Source organism: Rana temporaria, chromosome 6 (genome assembly GCF_905171775.1).
Source record: "Rana temporaria chromosome 6, aRanTem1.1, whole genome shotgun sequence".
Lineage (NCBI taxonomy): Eukaryota > Metazoa > Chordata > Amphibia > Anura > Ranidae > Rana > Rana temporaria.
In genome coordinates, this window is record NC_053494.1 from 53,196,483 (window position 1) to 53,216,771 (window position 20,289).

Genomic DNA, 20,289 nt, shown 5'->3' on the forward strand with positions numbered 1-20,289 from the left:
TATGGAGTTTTAGAAATTATGAATTATGTGCTGTGACGATTCTGACTCAATCTGTTACGATCAATAAGTTTAACCAAAATTGTCTCATTGTGGGTACCTAAAAAATCCAATATTTTTTCACACCAATATATGCATACATTTATGGATGTAGTACCCTAAAAAAACATCAATCTGACCCTTCATAGTATGTTGTTCAGGTCACTGCATGCAGGGGGCGCGCGCACCCACCCCCCTAGCAGGGGTCTTAGATTTTCCCTTATCTATCTGAAAATAAAATGCATTTAAAAAAAGAAACCAGTCAGTCAATGAAAATATGGGAGCAGCCTTTGTCTTTGAATATGCAGGTACCATAGATATTAATTATACTATCTTTACCAACTAGCAAGTCGCTGACCTGGAACATGAATGTGCATATAAAATGTATTTCCCTTAAAGCGTTCGTAAAGGAAAAAAATTTTTTTTCATTTAAAAATAACAAACATGTTATATATACCTCCACTGTGCAGTTCGTTTTGCACAGAGTGGCCCTAATCCACGTCTTCTGGGGTCCCTCGGCTGCTGTCTCTGTCCTTCTCGCAATTACTCACCACAGTCATGCGAGAGCTTGCATGGTGGTCAGTAATTGCGGGCGCGCTCCCGTGATACAGCGAGTGGCCATAGCGCTCACTGAATCACTCTGCCCCGCCCCTCCGCGTCACTGGATGCGATTGACCGCAGCGCCAGCAAATGGCTGTGCTTCTCTCAATCCATCCGCTCTAGCCAATCAGCGGCCAGGCTGAGCGGCGAAGAGGATCTCAGGACCGCGCAGGACTTTTGAGGGGTCAGGTAAGTATAACGGGGCTCGACAGCATCCAATGTTTTTTCACCTTAATGCATAGATTGCATTAAGGTGAAAAAATGTTTTTCTTTACAACTCCTTTAAAAACAAACAAAACATACAGGTGAAGAATGCCAATGGCTTTTATTATAACATTTTACCCCATTACTGCAGTACTAGTCTCACATCGGGGCTAGTGGCAGGCATTGGCTACAATTAAAATAATTTACATATATCCCTTTGTAAAGCTAAGCTTTTGCTTGCACAGCATAAATGAAAAACTATACAGTAGTGTGACCATAATTTTTTTTTTTTTTTTTTTAATGATCACAGCAGTTCAAAGAAAGGTGTCTGCATTTCTACTAACTAGCATCTGTTTAAAGTCCACTTTCATTGTTACGAGGACGTGCATTCCTGCCCAAGACTATTTTCAGCGCCGTCGCACTTTGAATGACAATTGTACAGTCATGATACAGTACATTGTACCCAAACAAATTTATAATTTTCTTCCCACAAATAGAGCTTTATTTTGGTGGCATTTGATCACCTCTGGGTTTTGTTTTTTGGTAAACTAAAAAAGACCAAATTTTTGTGGGGGAAAAAAAAAAAAAGTTTCTTTGTTTCTGCCATAACATGTTTTCTTCTTCACTGACTGGCACTGATGAGGAGGCATCGATATGTAGAATTGATAGGCACTGACAGGTGGCACTGGGCACCGACAGGCTTGATTGCTGGGCACTCATTAGCACTGATCTGGTCATGGATTGGCACTATCAGGCTTTTTTTATAGGGCACTGCCTCACCACTTATGGGCACTTTTTAGCTGCCGATGGGCACATTTGAGTGGGCTGTGCTGATAATCAATGTGCCGATCATCAGTACAGACCCCCCCCCCCCCCCTCCTCTGACAGGAAGAGTATAGACGCTCAGTCAGGATAACAGAACCACTTCCCGGACGTCAATATGCCATTGACCAGACGGGAAGTGGTTAAAGTGGTGGCAAGGTCTGTTCCATTAATAAAACAAAATTGTATTTATACACACAAACACACACATATACATACATACACACAAACACACACATAAAATCTTGATATGTTGGCATGCAATGCACTGCGTACACCCAAGACCCCTTTCACACTAAGGCGTTTTTCAGGCGCTTTTGGGCTAAAAATAGCATCTGTAAAGCGGCTCACCTGCAGTCTCAGTGTGAATGCCTGAGGACTTTCACACCGACGCGATGCGGTGGCAGGATGTTAAAAAATTCCTGCAAGCAGCATCTTTGGAGCGGTGAAGGAGCTGCCCATTGAAATCAATGCACAGTGCGGCCAAATCGGCTTTTAACCCCTTTTTCAGCTGCTGGTGGGGGTTAAAAGCGTTGACGCCGCCCCCACCCCAGTGTGAAAGGGGTCTTACTCATTTGCATAGGGGGGTTATCTGGGCCCACTTATTGTCAAAGGGGACTTCCAGAATCCAATAAGCCCCTCACCTGCAGATAGTGACTCCATTGGGTCCTTTACTCTGTCATTTTTACTGCCGAAATGCAAGAACCATGCAAAAGAAAGGTTTTAAACATTTTCAGTTAATCAAAATAAACCTGCAGAAAGGTGCGATGAGGGAATGCAGTATTTGATGAAAATTTGTTTACTGCGCGGCCATCCAGGACAAAGCCTGAAGACCTCAATCTCTAAGGATGCCTCAGAAAAAGCAACTTGTAACCAGTGTTAATTTTTCTAGTAAATTACAATTTCGTTTTAGGACTAAAATGGCATTTTAGCTTTAGCCCCATTTTAGTGGTATTTAGTCGACTAAATCTCCAGTATATTTTAGTCGTCTACAATCTAATGGGCATAATTAAATTGTAATGCATTAGTTAAAATTTCCAAACTCATATACTGCTGGAGTGAAAAATCCAATATGTAATTATTTATGGCATTGAGGTATGAACATGCACTACAGACCAGTGTTCATTCTGTAAAATTTCAATTTAGTCTTAGTCTTTTGACTAAAATGGCGTTTTAGTCGTATTTTTGGTTGACTAAAATAGTATTCATTTAGTCGACAAAATTAACACTGCTCGTAACCACAAGTGCCAGGGATCAGATTTATTTTCTTCAGGTTTTCTAATATAGTATTTATCTTACCAATGTATTTTTTTTTTTTAATCTGCTGCTGCATTTTGATATTATGCAACCAACTACAGGGTCATGGTTGTTCACTTCTATATTTCAATTCCACTTAAAAGCTCCAACTACATTACCAAATTTTTAAAAAGATATACATGTCATTAGTCAATCACATTGTTTTTTAAATATTCACGGTTTTAGAAGAATTCCTCCGCCGATCTCCCGTGTAATAACAGAAACACTTAGAAAACTAGTTGCAGGATGTTCTCATTTTGCTTGTGGGCATGTGAAGCCCACAAGCACTTTCTTCCGGTACACTGTGCAGATCAGCAACCATCATGCACCGACTCTAACCCTCTGGGAAGCCCACTGACTCCTGGGAAATGACACATCTCCCAGTAGCGAGCCGACAGGAACCGAGGTGATGAAGGAGGTAGATTGAGGGACCACATGATGAAGGAGGTAGATTGAGGGACCACATAGCAACAGTACATACGCACTAGTGTTAGCCTATATACATATTTCAGCACAGGTTTTCTGTGTAAACAGACATTTAAATCTAACATTCCTTAGACGTGGTGGCCTTTTTTTCTTTCGCCTAGTTGTTAGGCTGGCTATGCTCACTCAGGATAAGATCTTCTAAATCAGACTACAAACACATCTTCCTTACTTCATCTACATCGGGAAGGGAGGAATTTGTAGTTTACATAACATAGCTTGGAAAGTAGATAGCCTTGTATGAGATGTTGGGACAAGGACACTGCATTTTTGGCAAGATCAACCAGTATTTAATGACCTTCCACCTAACACCAGCATCACATTAGGGAAGGCAAACTATAAACCAACTATACATAAACTTTCAAATGCTAGAGATTTTCCTTTTAACCACTTCATATACGTCAGCACTTTGAAGAGGGATATCTTTGTTATGGCAGCTGCCATCTGCCATAACCCGGTATCCACTTCTTGAGCGAACTGTCCACTTTCCGATAATTGGTCTCTGCGGCAGATTCACTACAAAATCACATTTAATCAGTGGCGGGAGTGGCTACCCCTCCCACCGTAGCTTACCAGAGCCGTTGGCAGTGGCGGAGGCGATCAGATCCTTCTTGGAATGGAGACAAGCTCCATACCACTGCAGGGCAGAAGCAACATCAAAATGTCACTTCCACCTATAGCTCTTAATGGGCTATTTTTATTGCATTTTTGTGTAAATCTGAGGTCTTTTTGACCCCAGATCTCATATTTAGGAGGTCCTGTCATGTGACCGGGGTATAAAAGGAAAGTATAACACACTTGTTTACAAGAAAAAGAGAAAAAATAAAAAAATAAAAAATTTTGCTAGAAAAGGGACTTTGAACCTCCAAACATAAAAAAATGTTTTTCCCTTTAGCTCAGAGACCCTAGAGAATAAATGGTGGTTGCTGCAATTTAGGGCACAGTTTTTGCGCAGCGGTCTTAAAAAACACAAAACAAATAGGGTAAGCTAAAATAGATTACATACCATACAGCTTTTAAAACATTGCATAGGGAAAGATGCAGTACCATCACCGCAGATCAAAGTCCTTTGACCTGACAGGATCCACAGACACCCAACTTATATAGATGTTCAAAATATCAGTGTAAGCTCAGGTTCATACTGATGTAGTGTGGGATAGATACTGCATGTAATTTGCACAGGAATCACAGCACATTCCTCTGCTAATTACATGCAGTGTCTCTGGGGTGCGACTTGAGCCATGGATTTGTATGACCCAAATCACACTGTGTTCCAGGGTGGATATAAATCAGGGGGGGGGGGGGATATATATATATATATTGTTTGTAGTCAATTTATTTTAATAACATGCTTTTAGGAGTAAATATCTAAAAGATAGTTTTCTATTAAGATATATATATTAATGTATTTTTTATTCAGCATGAAATTGAGCTTAGTTATTTAGTATGAAGCTGTATATTCTGCAATATTTAAATTTTTTGGTAAACTCATTCAATGAATCCAAGCTGAGATAACATGCACTGCATTGATGTATTCACACAATTTCACTGAAACCATGAGATAAACCAAAGTTCAGAAATATTCCTTTATCCCATTGTTTTGCAAACCTATGTTCACAACAAACTGTATGATTGAATCGATTTGGATATCGCCGTTTTACCAACCTGACAGCTTATTATTCTTAAAAGGAAACCTTGTTAGTGGGCATCCAATCACCTGCTTCTGCCACATCACCAGCCCTCCCATTAAAGTGAATGGGACCGTTGGTGAGTCAACAGCGGGTCAGGGGAGGAGCCGCTGCAGGATAGAAATGACAGTTGCTTTTTAAAAATTATGATTTAAATCAAGTTGCTATATTAAGCCTTTTTTACTAGCAATTTAATTCTTGCTTTAAATCAACTCCACCCTGTCGTAAGTCACACCACTCATGTAGGACCTTTTTTGTCTGCACCAGAATCAGATTGCATGGGTGTTCATACCAATACAATCTGATTCTGCAAATCGCACTGTTTTAATTTTGGGGTGCCGTTAACATATACTTTGCAATCGGTTTGCATGAATGGATTGCCATTTTGATGTGGTATGGAATCCGCACTGAACCTACAGTGAACCGAGGCTAAAAGTGGCCACAGGATATAACATAAGACCCCAGATTGCTATACAAAAATCAGGATATCAAGACAGGTATGCTTATTCCATATCGCAAGAGCATTTCAGCCTCTTAGCCATTTTCCAAGAGCAGAGTAGCAATAACACCAAAAGCAGCATTTTTAATTTGTGTAGGAGATGCTGTGTTTCTGACGAGTGCTACTCTGCTCTTTGTAAATAGCCAAGAGGCTAAAATGCTCCTGCAAGATGGGAAACAAAGCATACCTGCCTAAGGCTGGCCATACATTATACAATTTTCCTTTAGATTTACCAAAACCATATAATAGGAGGTCAAACCTAAAACACTTTCAATTCATATCCAATCAGGCAGGCTCTTCTACTACATAGTTGAAGGTAAATCTAAAGAAAATTGACCAAGAAAAAATTGTATGGTGTATGGCCAGCTTTAATGTGCAGATTTTATAACGCCATCAAGGGACTTATTTTTATAACCTGCCTGCACCTTTACACTGATATTTGGTACATCTATTTAACCACTTCCCGCCCAAGGACATCATATGACGTCCTGGACTTTCAGTGCGGATATCTGAAAGATGCCTGCAGCTACAGGCATCATTCAGATATCCATCTCTTCAGCCGGCGATCTTGTGCACCTTAAGAACGACCATAGCGGCAGTTCCGCCGCTTGATCGTTCTTATAGGCGACGGGAGGGGACGTCCCCCACTCCCGCCACCATCCGGTGCTTCTCTGTGCTCTCCCGTGCCATCGGAGACCCGGAGAAACGATCTGCCGGCGCCAGTCATCTCCATGATCGTCAGAGGCCCGGGTGCGATGTTATGACGTCACGCCTGGGTACCGGAATGTAAACAAAGCCGCAATCGCGGCTGTAAGCATGAGATCCGTGAATTTTCTTTCACGATCTCATGCTTTCCAGCCTGGAGGAGAGATGTGGGGTCTTATTAACCCTGCAGCTCTCCATAAAGAGTACCTGTCACAAACCATTCCTATTACAAGGGATGTTTACATTCCTTGTAATAGGAATAAAAGTGATAAAAAAAAGAAAATTCATTATTTTAACGCCCCTGTCAGCTCGCGCTCAGAAATGAACACACACATAAGTCCCGCCCACATATGTAAACGCCGTTCAAACCACACATGTGTGGTATCGCCACGTGCGTTAGAGCGCCAGCAACAATTCTATCACTAGACCTTCTCTGTAACTCTAAACTAACCTGTTAAAAAAATTAAGCAACGCCTATGGAGATTTTTAAGTACTGAAGTTTGTCGCCATTCCATGAGTGTGCGCAATTTTAAAGCGCGACATGTTAGGTATCTATTTACTCGGCGTAACTATCTTTCACATACATTATACAAAAAAATTGGGCTAACTTTACTGTTTTGTTATTTTTTTAATTCACGAAAAAAAGGAGTTTGAAAAATGATTGTGCAAATACCGTGTGAGATAAAAAGTTGCAATGACCGACATTTTATTCCCTAGGGCAGGGATATGCAATTAGCGGACCTCCAGCTGTTGCAAAACTACAAGTCCCATCATGCCTCTGCCTCTGGGTGTCATGCTTGTGGCTGTCAGAGTCTTGCTATGCCTCATGGGATTTGTAGTTCTGCAACAGCTGGAGGTCCACTAATTGCATATCCCCGCCCTAGGGGGTCTGCTTTAAAAAAAAAAAAAAAACACACACACACACATATATAGTGTTTGGGGGTTCTGAGTAATTTGAGCAAAAAAAAATTAAATATGATTTTTGTATGTAGGAGAGAAGTGCCAAAATAGGCCCAGTATGGAAGTGGTTAAGTTGGGCATCTGGATCCTGTTAGTTAAAAGGACTTTGAAGTACTGTGCGGTGATGGTGCTGCATCCTTCCTATGCAATGCATCTGTTAACAGCTGTAAGATCCACTTAAGCCCCTGACCAATATGCAGCTAAAGGCCCAGGCCAGGTTTTGCGATTCGGCACTGCGTCGCTTTAACAGAATTGCGCGGTCGTGCGACGTGGCTCCCAAACAAAATTGACGTCCTTTTTTTCCCCACAAATAGAGCTTTCTTTTGGTGGTATTTGATCACCTCTGCGGTTTTTATTTTTTGCGTTATAAACAAAAATAGAGCGACAGTTTTGAAAAAAATGCAATATTTTTTACTTTTTGCTATAATAAATATCCCCCAAAAATATATAAAACATTTTTTTCCCTCAGTTTAGGCCAATACGTATTCTTCTAAAATCTACATCTTAAAAAAAAAAAAACAAAAAAAAAAAAAACGCAATAAGCGTTTATCGGTTGGTTTGCGCTAAATTGATAGCGTTTACAAAATAGGGGATAGTTTTATTGTATTTTTATTATTTTTTTTTTTTTTTACTACTAATGGCAGCATTCAGCGATTTTTTTCGTGACTGCGACATTATGGCGGACTCTTCGGACAATTTTGACACATTTTTGGGACCATTGTCATTTTCACAGCAAAAAATGCATTTAAATTGCATTCTTTATTGTGAAAATGACAGTTGCAGTTTGGGAGTTAACCACAGGGGGCGCTGAAGGAGTTATGTTTCACCTAGTGTGTGTTTACAACTGTAGGGGGGTGTGGCTGTAGGTCTGACGTCATCGATTGTGTCTCCCTATAAAAGAGATGACACGATCGATGCGCCGCCACAGTGAAGTACGGGGAAGTCGTGTTTACATACGGCTCTCCCCGTTCTTCAGCTCCGGGTAGCGATCGCAATCGTTTCTAGCCGCCCCCTCATCCCGGATCGCCGCATGTACGGTGGGGGGGGGTCCCGATCGGACCCCCGAAAAGGCAGGGACGTACATGTACGCCCATCTGACTGTACGTGCCATTCTGTGGGCGTATATGTACATGCGGCGGGTGTTAAAGCGGGAGTTCACCCATTTAAAAAAAAAAAAAAAAATCTCCCCTTAGCTTCCTGCTCGTTAGGTCTAGGGGAATCGGCTATTTATATTAAAATATAAGCAGTACTTACCCGTTTTCGAGCTGCATCTTCTTCCGTCGCTTCCGGGTATGGGTCTTCGGGAGCGGGCGTTCCTTCTTGAGTGACAGCCTTCCGAGAGGCTTCCGACGGTCGCATCCGTCGCGTCACTCGTAGCTGAAAGAAGCCGAACGTCGGTGCGGCTCTATACTGCGCACCGACGTTCGGCTTCTTTCGGAAAATCGTGACGCGATGGATGCGACCGTCGGAAGCCTCTCGGAAACCTGTCAATCAAGAAGGAACGCCCATTCCCGAAGCCCATACCCGGAAGCGACGGAGAGGATGCGTCTCGTAAACGGGTAAGTACTGCACATATTTTAAAATAAATAGCCGATTCCCCTAGTAATAACGAGCAGGAATCTAAGGGGGAAAAGTGCCCTCTAAGGGTGAACCCCCGCTTTAAGTGGTTTTAAGCTTCTTCGGTACTGTTAGTTTCCCTGAAGAGAGCACCTGGAAATGCATTTGAAAAAAGAAAACTTGCACCCAATGTGTATCCACTATTTAATTGTACAGCATACATAAAACTGGCTCTTATGTGATGCGGGGAAAAAAATGGTATACATTATATAGTTTGCAGTATTAATGCCCTTAAAATCCTAGTCCAAATTAATTTTGTGTATATCTCTATCAAGGAGTATTATATGTGGGGAAAGCAGTAAACACTTCTTTGAAAGTCTGTGCAGTGTTCCTACATCACCAGTCACATATAAAAAGATACAAATCTGGATGGAATCTATTTGGTAGTTGTGAGAAGCATCACAAGCAGGCATGTTCCTCGATAACCAGATTACTGGCCTAACGGAATAGGATTGACTGGCGCACTACAGCAATGTCTGGGTTACTGCATAATGTCTCAACACATAAGCAGAAGAGTTTTGAAAAAGTCTAATCCTTTCCCATTCTACAAAAAAAAAAAAAAAAAAGTTATATATTTACACATTATAGTTGTCTCTCTGTGCATACAAGACCCAACCTAGTCAAATACTAATCCCAATTATATGTTCCAAAACTGTAGAAGACACTTTTTCTTGCACATCAGCTAAATAGAAATGGCTTCTGCGTTCAACTAGTAATAAAGGAAATATAAAGGCTTCAATTGCTGACCTACTTTTGAAAACACAAGTTTCTGGGCTCGTATGTACGAAGAAGCAAACATTTATGCTCCAAAGATTTCTTAAAGCCAAATTCCAGCCAACTTACCGTATTTATCGGCGTATACCGCGCACTATTTTGAACTGAAAATCAGGGAAAAATCGTGGGTGCGCAGTATACGCCGATACCAGCTTTCCCGCCATGAGTTTGAATACTGCGCCCGCATATAGCGAGCGCAGTACACTCGTGAATCTTCGGCCAGTCTCGGCGCCTCTCGTACTGACGTCCTGAGCGTACAGGACGTCAGTGCAAGAGGCGCCCGAGCCTGCCCGAAGATTCACGAGTGTACTGCGCTCGCTATATGCGGGCGCAGTATTCAAAGTCGTGGCGGGAAACGAGCGGGAGGACGCCGCCGAAGATGGACGCCGGACCCGCCGAAGATGGACGCCGGACCCGCCGAAGAGGACACCCGACGAGGCCGCAGATGGACGCCGCGCAAGACATCAAAACTGTAAGTACAAAACAACAAAAAATCTTTTTTTCCCACAGGATTGGGGGCTATATGTAATGTGCTGGGATGTGATCTAAGTGCTGGGATGTGATCTATATGTAATGTGCTGGGATGTGATCTATATGTAATGTGCTGGGATGTGATCTATATGTAATGTGCTGGGATCTGTATGTAATGTGCAGGGGGCTTTGGAATATAAAAGGGGCTGTTGAAAGTTTTTTTCCTAAAACTTCCCTCCTAAAATTAGGGTGCGCGTTATACGCCGGTGCGCGTTATACGCCGATAAATACGGTAACATATATACTCGAGCATAAGCCAAGCTTTTCGGCCCTTTTTTAGGGCTGAAAATACCCACCTCAGCTTATACTCGAGTCAGTGTACCTGAAGGGCTGCGAGCGCCCATTGTTTAACCACTTCCCTACCGCCCATAGTCATATGACGTCCACAGATGGGATCTCCGATCCTGGGTGGACGTCATATGAAGTCCTGGGCTTCCCAGCGTCTAATTGCCAAATGCAATAAAACTATCCCCCCCATTTGTAGACGCTATAACTTTTGCGCAAACCAAATATAAATACCTGAACACAGTGTCTGCTGGGAAACAGAGTCTGAGGATGAGAAGACATCTGTGATAGGCTGCTGGGAAATGCCCAACACGGAACGGGACCAGGAGGAGACCGCGACTTTTAAACAATGAATGGATGCACGCAGCCTGTAAAAATTTCAGGTATACTGACTCGAGCACAGGGAAGCCGCAATAGGCACAGTGGCAATGGGCACAGTAAAGCGTGCAAATGGGCATTGTTGACACTTTTCCGCTTACAGTGGCTGCTGCATTCTCACCCTAGGCTTATACTCGAGTCAATAAGTTTTCCCATTTTATGGGGGTAAAATTAGGTACCTCAGCTTGGCTTATACGGTAGTTATTTTGGGGTTCATTCACATGGGCGAACAGACACAACCAGCCGTAGGAGAAAGCAAATTGCTGCGGCTGGGCTGAAAGTTTGTTGCAGACAGCTGTGGTCAGTAAGCATGTATAAATCTCATAACCTTTGCCGAGTTGCAACAAATGATTAGTGTCCACAAAAAAAAAAAAAAAAATACATGTGATAAAAAAAATAAAAATAAAATAAAGTTGAAAATCACCACCATGAAACCACCTTGAAAGTGTTAGCCTTAGCAACACCGTCACCAAAAATGTTTGCTGCTTATCAGCTCATATTGACTTCATTCTACAGGAGGCCAACAGTGCCTGTGGCTTACCACCCAGCCAAGGATCCTCATGCGACTCGCACATCGATCTTCCTGACCATGTCATAGGGGTATCACAGAACACAAAAAGCTTCACTTAGCGAAAAATCGTTGGCTTTCAATACACAAGCCGTTAAAGGCCGCACTTACATTGCATTAGTATCAATCGCTCTAAAAACAGGGGTATCCCAGAAAGGGACGATGTGCTGACGTCATCGTGGTCCAGTAATCCCGGAGGGGGGGGCTGCTGTTTACTTACCAGCCCTTCCATTTTTAGGGTGATTTTGATACTTACACTATGCAAGTGCGCCCTTTAATGAAGTGTTAACGATTTTACGCTATGTGGAGCTTGTTGTGTTCTTGGATACCCCTATAACATCATTGTCAGGAAGATCGATGTGCCAGTGACTGGAGGACACTAAGGCTCATATTTTCAATCAATGACTTTATTTTATCACATGTGGATTTTAGTGTTCATAATCAGTAAAAAATGATCACTGCTAGCGCAAAGGTTATAAGATTTAACCTGTGAATATCTCGGAGGAGAGTTGCTGCTTAAAAGAAAAAAAAAAAAAAAAAAAAAAAAAGGGAAAAAATAAATAAAAAATAGTACCAATATTGTTTACATATAGTGCAGTTTTTTTTTCTTTTTGATGTATAAAGCAATGACAGGCTGGCTGGAGTTTGAGGTGAATTTTTTTATCTCCCAATATCAACGATCCAATGATCATCACCGCCGAGGTGGAACGCACGCTCTAAGACGAGAGCGGTACACAGCGCCCAGGTTTCGACACTTGTTCCAACGTGACCAAGCCTCAGTGCCGGGTTCAAGGCACTACATATGGTAGGCGGCCACTTGGCTCCCTCTGTTCATATTTTTTAACTTTTAATAAACGTATCACACTATGTTTGGCCCCGTTCTATTTTACATGCACTTATCGGGCTATCCATGACTGCAACAACCATCACTGCCAGGATGTATTTAACTCCACAGGTGATCCTGTCAAAAGCTTTAAATGTCCCCTTCTTTGGTATCAAACTAAGGGGCACATTTATCTGGTAAGGAGCCATCTCATTTATTTCACATCGGGTGATTGTCTAACTGGTGAAGGTGGAACATTATATCCGTTTGGAAGCACACAATTTTCTTCACATTTGAGGACTATTTATGAAGACTCTTCTTTATTTATATTTTTTGGTTTAAGCACAAATTGGACTGGTTCATTTGAGCTCAGTTTGCACCAGTTGTTTGGTCCAGCAACCAGAGCAACCACTACCATCACATAGCTCAGTACTCACGGACTTTTTTACTAGATCATCTAGTATCGAAAGGTGTTTCAGTGATATATATATATATATATATATATATATTTGTTTATTACTGTTAGATCCAAATATATATTATTAGTGATAGCGCACCCATCCCCCACATATTTTCACTGTTATAATCTTCCGATTATTTTTTGGGTAGCAGCTTTTCTATTTTAGTTTTATTTATTTATTTACTTTTGGCGCGAGATACCACATACACAATAACGCAGGGACTGCCTGTATAGGAGGCGACATAGCTGACCTATGCCTAAAAACGCCTGGCCATGTCCAGCGTCAATACCAAACAAACAAGGAACAACCTAGAAAACAAGAGATCAGTAATGGTCGAGCTGTTCAGGTGTACATTTACTACAGCAGACAAGCCAAACCAGGAAGTAGAAATCAAACATTAAATTTACAGTCCATGTGTTAACTATGACAAACACTTCGCATCTCACATCTGATCAGGAAATGTATTTGTAAAAAAATATATATAATACACTGAACAGAAAAACAATTTTCAAACACTTACATGAAAGGCTTGAAGCTTAAAATGTAGGTCAAGAACAGCCGGCTTACAACAAAATTTGAACTAAATATTATACAGGAGGAGGGGTCCTCTTAATTAACCTTCTAATCATACAATTAACCACTTAACCCACGGACCATATTGCTGCCCAAAGACCAGAGCACTTTTTTCGGGACTGCGCCACTTTAACTGGCAATTGCGCGGTCGTGCGACGTGGCTCCCAAACAAAATTGGCGTCCTTTCTTTCCCACAAATAGAGCTTTCTTTTAGTGGTATTTGATCACCTCTGCGGTTTTTATTTTTTGCATTATAAACAAAAATAGAGCGGCAATTTTGAAAAAAAAATAATATTTTTTACTTTTTGCCATAATAAATATCCCCCAAAAATATATACAAACACATTTTTTTTCCTCAGTTTAGGCCGATACGTATTCTTCTACATATTTTCCGTAAAAAATAAAATAAAATAAAAAAATAAAATCGCAATAAGCGTTTATTGATTGGTTTGCGCAAAAGTTATAGCGTTTACAAAATAGGGGATATTTTTATGGCATTTTATTAATATATTTGTTTTACTAGTAATGGCGGCGATCAGCGATTTTCTTTCGGTACTGCGACATTATGGCGGACACTTCGGACACTTTTGACACATTTTTGGGACCATTGGCATTTTTATAGCGATCAGTGCTATAAAAAATGCATTGGATTACTATAAAAATGCCACTGGCAGTGAAGGGGTTAACACTAGGGGGCAGGGGTGAAGTATGTCCCTGGGTGTGTTCCAACTGTGGGGGGGGGGGGGGGGGGTGGCCTCACTAGGGGAAACACTGATCTTCTGTTCATACATAGTATGAACAGAAGATCAGCATTTCCCCCGCTGACAGGACTGAGAGCTGTGTGTTTACACAGCTCCCGGTCCCCGCTCTGTAAGGAGCAATCGCAGGTGCCCGGCGGCGATCGAGCCCGCCGGGCACACGCACGGGAGTCGGGGGCGAGCGCACGCGCGTGCCTCCGGCGGCGCGCTCGCGCCCCTAGTGCCCGCTCAAAGAGCCGAGCTACGGGCTCTCGCCCAGGAGAGCCGACCTGCCGCCGTATAATGACGGTGGCTGGTCGGCTAGTAGTTAAACTGCACAAGAAATCTTTACATTTCTATTCGGTTGCATAGAACAAAAATAGGCCTGTGTGCTAGAGGGTTCACATACCGGATGTTGTATGACCAGTGTTGGACAAGGAGCCGACGCTTCCAAAGAAATGACAACTTTAGACATATTTTTAGTCAATGGAAATACATGAAAGAGCATTACGGTCCCTAGACTTGAACTTGACTCCCTAACAAAACGACACACATCCAGCATTAAAGGGGTTGAAAAGGTAATTTTTTCCCTAAATAGCTTCCTTTACCTTAGTGCAGTCCTCCTTCACTTACCTCATCCTTCCATTTTGCTTTTAAATGTCCTTATTTCTTCTGAGAAAGAATCACTTTCTGTTTTTCTGTCTGTAACTCCACACAGTAATGCAAGGCTTTCTCCCTGGTGTGGAGTGTCGTGCTCGCCCCTTCCCTTGGGCAACAGGAGAGTCAGGACGCCCACTAACACACAGCTCCTTTCTCCATCTGCAACGTAGAGAGCGTCCTGACTCTCCTGTTGTCCAAGGGAGGGGGCGAGCGCAACACTCCACACCAGGAAGAAAGCCTTGCATTACTGTGTGGAGTTACAGACAGAAGAACATGAAGTGAGGATTTATCAGAAGAAATAAGAACATTTAAAAGCAAAATGGAAGGATGAGGTAAGTGAAGGAGGACTGCACTAAGGAAAAGGAAGCTATTTAGGGAAAAAATAAAATAAATGAATTGTACCTTTACAACCCCTTTAAACATATCTTGGCATTTACAATTAAATGGCTCCAGAACACATGCAAAGGGAGTAAAAGATCAACTAGATACAAGAGCGACCTCTGCATGGTTTTATTAAAAATAAAAAAACACATTAAGGCTAGGTTCACACTGCTGCGAATTCAAAAATCGCGATTTTACCGCGATTTCGCGGCTGCGGTTTTGCCGCGATTTAAGAGACATCTGTGCATGGTTCAATTTAAATCGCGGCCTGAAATCGCAAAAAGTAGTACAGGAACTACTTTTTGAAATCGGTGCAGCTGGCGTCGCACCGATTAGGACGGTGCCATTGCCGACAATTGCTGGCAAATGAAGCCGATTTGAGATGCGATTTGACATGTGAAATCGCTTCTCAAATCGTACCCAGTGTGAACCTGGGCTAACACATCATTCCACTGATATAAATGACTTGCGCAATACAATGTGGTCACAAAAAAAAAAAAAAGTGAGAAAGGATTTATTTTAAACAAGGGGGAGGAGTGAGTCTTCATACAAGCAACTGAACGGAGCCTGTGTAATAATGTTGTCAGGACCCACGGCTGCCACATGCAGCCACCTATTGAGATGCATTAGAAGAGACAGCTGTACACAGTTGTGTACCAAGCGCCCACAGCCGCACTGACACATGCACAGAACCACACATAGGAGCATATACCATCATGGTATTTTAGACCCAGTATTGGAAGTGCTTCTCTTTGCAGTGCAGGCAGATCGTGGTTGGTGAGGGGCCAGCAGGGTGCTGTAAATACCTTTAGAAAACATTGAAGCACCCTGCCTCAGTACTACGCTCAAGCACCCTCAGCCCTGATGCCGTCATTGGGATGGCCCTTGGAAGGAGTTATGCAAATATTTAAATGATTTGATGGGTGGATGTCAGTCTGGAGCTGCGGGAGATACTAGGCAGATTGTTTGCATTCTGGGTGATCATGTGATGTGGAGCTGTCACAATTCAAAGAATGGAGATCCAATGATTGAAAGGGGCAGGCCAGGGAAAGTGCTACACTTTCCACAGCGCTCATTATCGGCCTGTGATTAATGCCCGTGGTGGACCAGGCTGGTATGAAATGCTCAGTGAGAATTTCCCCACATAGTGCTCGGGATTTTTACTCTCATACGCCACAGACAGGAAGATAATAATGACCAGGATCCTAACCATTACCTACTGAGAGAAGAGACACCGTCACACAGACATGGGGGGGGGGGTGGGGGTCAGTGCCCGGGCACACAGACATGGGGGGAGGGGGGTCAGTGCCCGGGCACACAGACATGGGGGGAGGGGGGTCAGTGCCCGGGCACACAGACATGGGGGGGAGGGGGGTCAGTGCCCGGGCACACAGACATGGGGGGGGGGGGGGTCAGTGCCCGGGCACACAGACATGGGGGGAGGGGGGTCAGTGCCCGGGCACACAGACATGGGGGGAGGGGGGTCAGTGCCCGGGCACACAGACATGGGGGGAGGGGGGTCAGTGCCCGGGCACACAGACATGGGGGGAGGGGGGTCAGTGCCCAGGCACACAGACATGGGGGGGAGGGGGGTCAGTGCCCAGGCACACAGACATGGGGGGAGGGGGGTCAGTGCCCAGGCACACAGACATGGGGGGGGGGGGGGTCAGTGCCCAGGCACACAGACATGGGGGGGGGGGTCAGTGCCCAGGCACACAGACATGGGGGAGGGGGGTCAGTGCCCGGGCACACAGACATGGGGGGAGGGGGGGTCAGTGCCCGGGCACACAGACATGGGGGGGGGGGGGTCAGTGCCCGGGCACACAGACATGGGGGGGGGGGGGTCAGTGCCCGGGCACACAGACAGGGGGGGAGGGGGGTCAGTGCCCGGGCACACAGACATGGGGGGAGGGGGGTCAGTGCCCGGGCACACAGACATGGGGGGAGGGGGGTCAGTGCCCGGGCACACAGACATGGGGGGAGGGGGTCAGTGCCCGGGCACACAGACATGGGGGGAGGGGGGTCAGTGCCCGGGCACACAGACATGGGGGGAGGGGGTCAGTGCCCGGGCACACAGACATGGGGGGAGGGGGTCAGTGCCCGGGCACACAGACATGGGGGGGGGGGGGGTCAGTGCCCGGGCACACAGACATGGGGGGAGGGGGGTCAGTGCCCGGGCACACAGACATGGGGGGAGGGGGGTCAGTGCCCGGGCACACAGACATGGGGGGAGGGGGGTCAGTGCCCGGGCACACAGACATGGGGGGAGGGGGGTCAGTGCCCGGGCACACAGACATGGGGGGAGGGGGGTCAGTGCCCGGGCACACAGACATGGGGGGGGGGTCAGTGCCCGGGCACACAGACATGGGGGGGGGTCAGTGCCCGGGCACACAGACATGGGGGGGGGTCAGTGCCGGGCACACAGACATGGGGGGGGGGGTCAGTGCCGGGCACACAGACATGGGGGGGGGGGCAGTGCCGGGCACACAGACATGGGGGGGGGTCAGTGCTGGGCACACAGACATGGGGGGGGGTCAGTGCTGGGCACACAGACATGGGGGGGGGTCAGTGCTGGGCACACAGACATGGGGGGGGGTCAGTGCTGGGCACACAGACATGGGGGGGGGTCAGTGCTGGGCACACAGACATGGGGGGGGGGTCAGTGCTGGGCACACAGACATGGGGGGGGGGGGCAGTGCTGGGCACACAGACAAGGGGGGGGGGGTCAGTGCTGGGCACACAGACATGGGGGGGGTCAGTGCTGGGCACACAGACATGGGGGGGGGTCAGTGCTGGGCACACAGACATGGGGGGGGGTCAGTGCTGGGCACACAGACATGGGGGGGGGTCAGTGCTGGGCACACAGACATGGGGGGGGGGTCAGTGCTGGGCACACAGACATGGGGGGGGGGTCAGTGCTGGGCACACAGACATGGGGGGGGGTCAGTGCTGGGCACACAGACATGGGGGGGGGGCAGTGCTGGGCACACAGACATGGGGGGGGGGGTCAGTGCTGGGCACACAGACATGGGGGGGGGGGTCAGTGCTGGGCACACAGACATGGGGGGGGGGGGGGTCAGTGCTGGGCACACAGACATGGGGGGGGGTCAGTGCTGGGCACACAGACATGGGGGGGGGTCAGTGCTGGGCACACAGACATGGGGGGGGTCAGTGCTGGGCACACAGACATGGGGGGGGGTCAGTGCTGGGCACACAGACATGGGGGGGGGGGCAGTGCTGGGCACACAGACAGGGGGGGGGGTCAGTGCTGGGCACACAGACATGGGGGGGGGTCAGTGCTGGGCACACAGACATGGGGGGGGGTCAGTGCTGGGCACACAGACATGGGGGGGGGGTCAGTGCCCGGGCACACAGACATGGGGGGGGGGGTCAGTGCTGGGCACACAGACATGGGGGGGTCAGTGCCCTGGCACACAGACATGGGGGGGGGGGGTCAGTGCCCTGGCACACAGACATGGGGGGGGGGGGGTCAGTGCCCTGGCACACAGACATGGGGGGGTCAGTGCCCTGGCACACAGACATGGGGGGGGGGGGGTCAGTGCCCAGGCACACAGACATGGGGGGGGGGGTCAGTGCCCAGGCACACAGACATGGGGGGGGGGTCAGTGCCCAGGCACACAGACATGGGGGGGGGGGGTCAGTGCCCAGGCACACAGACATGGGGGGGGTCAGTGCCCAGGCACACAGACATGGGGGGGGGGGGTCAGTGCCCAGGCACACAGACATGGGGGGGGGTCAGTGCCCAGGCACACAGACATGGGGGGGGGGGGGGGGGTCAGTGCCCAGGCACACAGACATGGGGGGGGGGTCAGTGCCCGGGCACACAGACATGGGGGGGGGGGGGGGTCAGTGCCCAGGCACACAGACATGGGGGGGGGGGTCAGTGCTGGGCACACAGACATGGAGGGATACCATACATAGAGCGCAGTGTCAGTCTCTTACCTGCACCTGTTTCAGGAAGTGGAGCGGCCTGGACACAGCCCAACGTCAGGATGAAGCAGAGCGCCAGGCTCGGGAAGATCCCCCGGAGCCGCCCCATTCCTCCACTCGGTGTCCTCCCAATGGAGGGGGGGTCCCAGCTGTGGCCCCTGAACCCGATAAACAAACCCCGACTATTCCTGTCACTGCAGTCCGCCGCCGTCTGCCAGCTTCCCCCAGAGCCTCCTCCCGGGCCTAGTCACCTGCGCCACACCGCGCTCTCTCATAGTTCACCAGGCCGCTGAGCCCTCCGCACACAGCGCCGCAATTTCCCGGTCAGGCAGCTTCACCACACAGCAGCCGCCATGTTCCCTGACACCGCCGCGGCTAAAGGCGGGAGCAAACAATCCCCCTTTTCCGATTGGCAGAGGTCACTTCCAATAGAGAGGCAAATGTCTCAGTCTCCTGGCCAATGGCGGTCCACGGCTTGGAATGTAGGCGAGACTTGCCTGTCAAGGTGAGTGCTATGACATCACTGGAAGAGAAGGCAGAAATGATGATCGCTGAGCAGTGTGCGGGGAGAGGATTGCTGCGCACTGACCCCGTCCACTCCTCTATGTGATCTCTCTATGTGATCTCTATGTTATGTGATCTCTATGTTATGTGATCTCTATGTGATCTCTCTATGCGATCTCTATGTTATGTGATCTCTCTATGTGATCTCTCTATGTGATCTCTCTATGTGATCTCTCTACGTGATCTCTATGTTATGTGATCTCTATGTTATGTGACCTCTATTACCCCGTACACACGACCGGTTTTCCAGTCGGAAAAACTGCGATGAGAGCTTTTCGTCGGGAATCCCAATCGTGTGTATGCTCCATTTGACTTTTTTCCAAATCTCTTTTTTCCACATCTCTTTTTTCCTGTCGGGAAAAACTTGCATGCTCAGAATCAAGTCGACGCATGCTCAGAAGCATTGAACTTTATTTTCTTGGCTCGTCGTAGTGTTGTACATCACCGCGTTCTTGGCAGTCAAAAGTTCACCAAACGTTTGTGTGACCGTTTGTGTATGCAAGGCAGGCTTGGGAGGAATTCCGTCGGGAAAACCATTGTTTTTCGTTCTTACGGGAAAACCGCTTGTGTGTACGGGGCATGTATGTTCTCTATGTGATCCCTATATGTGTTCTCTATGTGATCCCTATATGTGTTCTCTATGTGATCCCTATATTTGTTCTCTATTTGATCTCTATGTGATCTCTTTGTGTT

At 46.6% G+C, this 20,289-nt stretch overlaps 1 protein-coding gene across 1 annotated transcript in view; it reads right to left on the reverse strand.

Annotated features, from left to right (window-relative positions):
- The window catches only part of LMTK2 (lemur tyrosine kinase 2), a 150,071-nt gene extending 130,576 nt beyond the window's left edge, over positions 1–19,495 (reverse strand). The window contains exon 1 of the mRNA XM_040356798.1: positions 19,045–19,495. Coding sequence (XP_040212732.1) covers positions 19,045–19,141 — 97 coding nt within the window. The 5' untranslated portion in view covers positions 19,142–19,495. The remainder of the gene's footprint in view (positions 1–19,044) is intronic.
- Between the last annotated feature and the right edge of the window lie 794 nt (positions 19,496–20,289).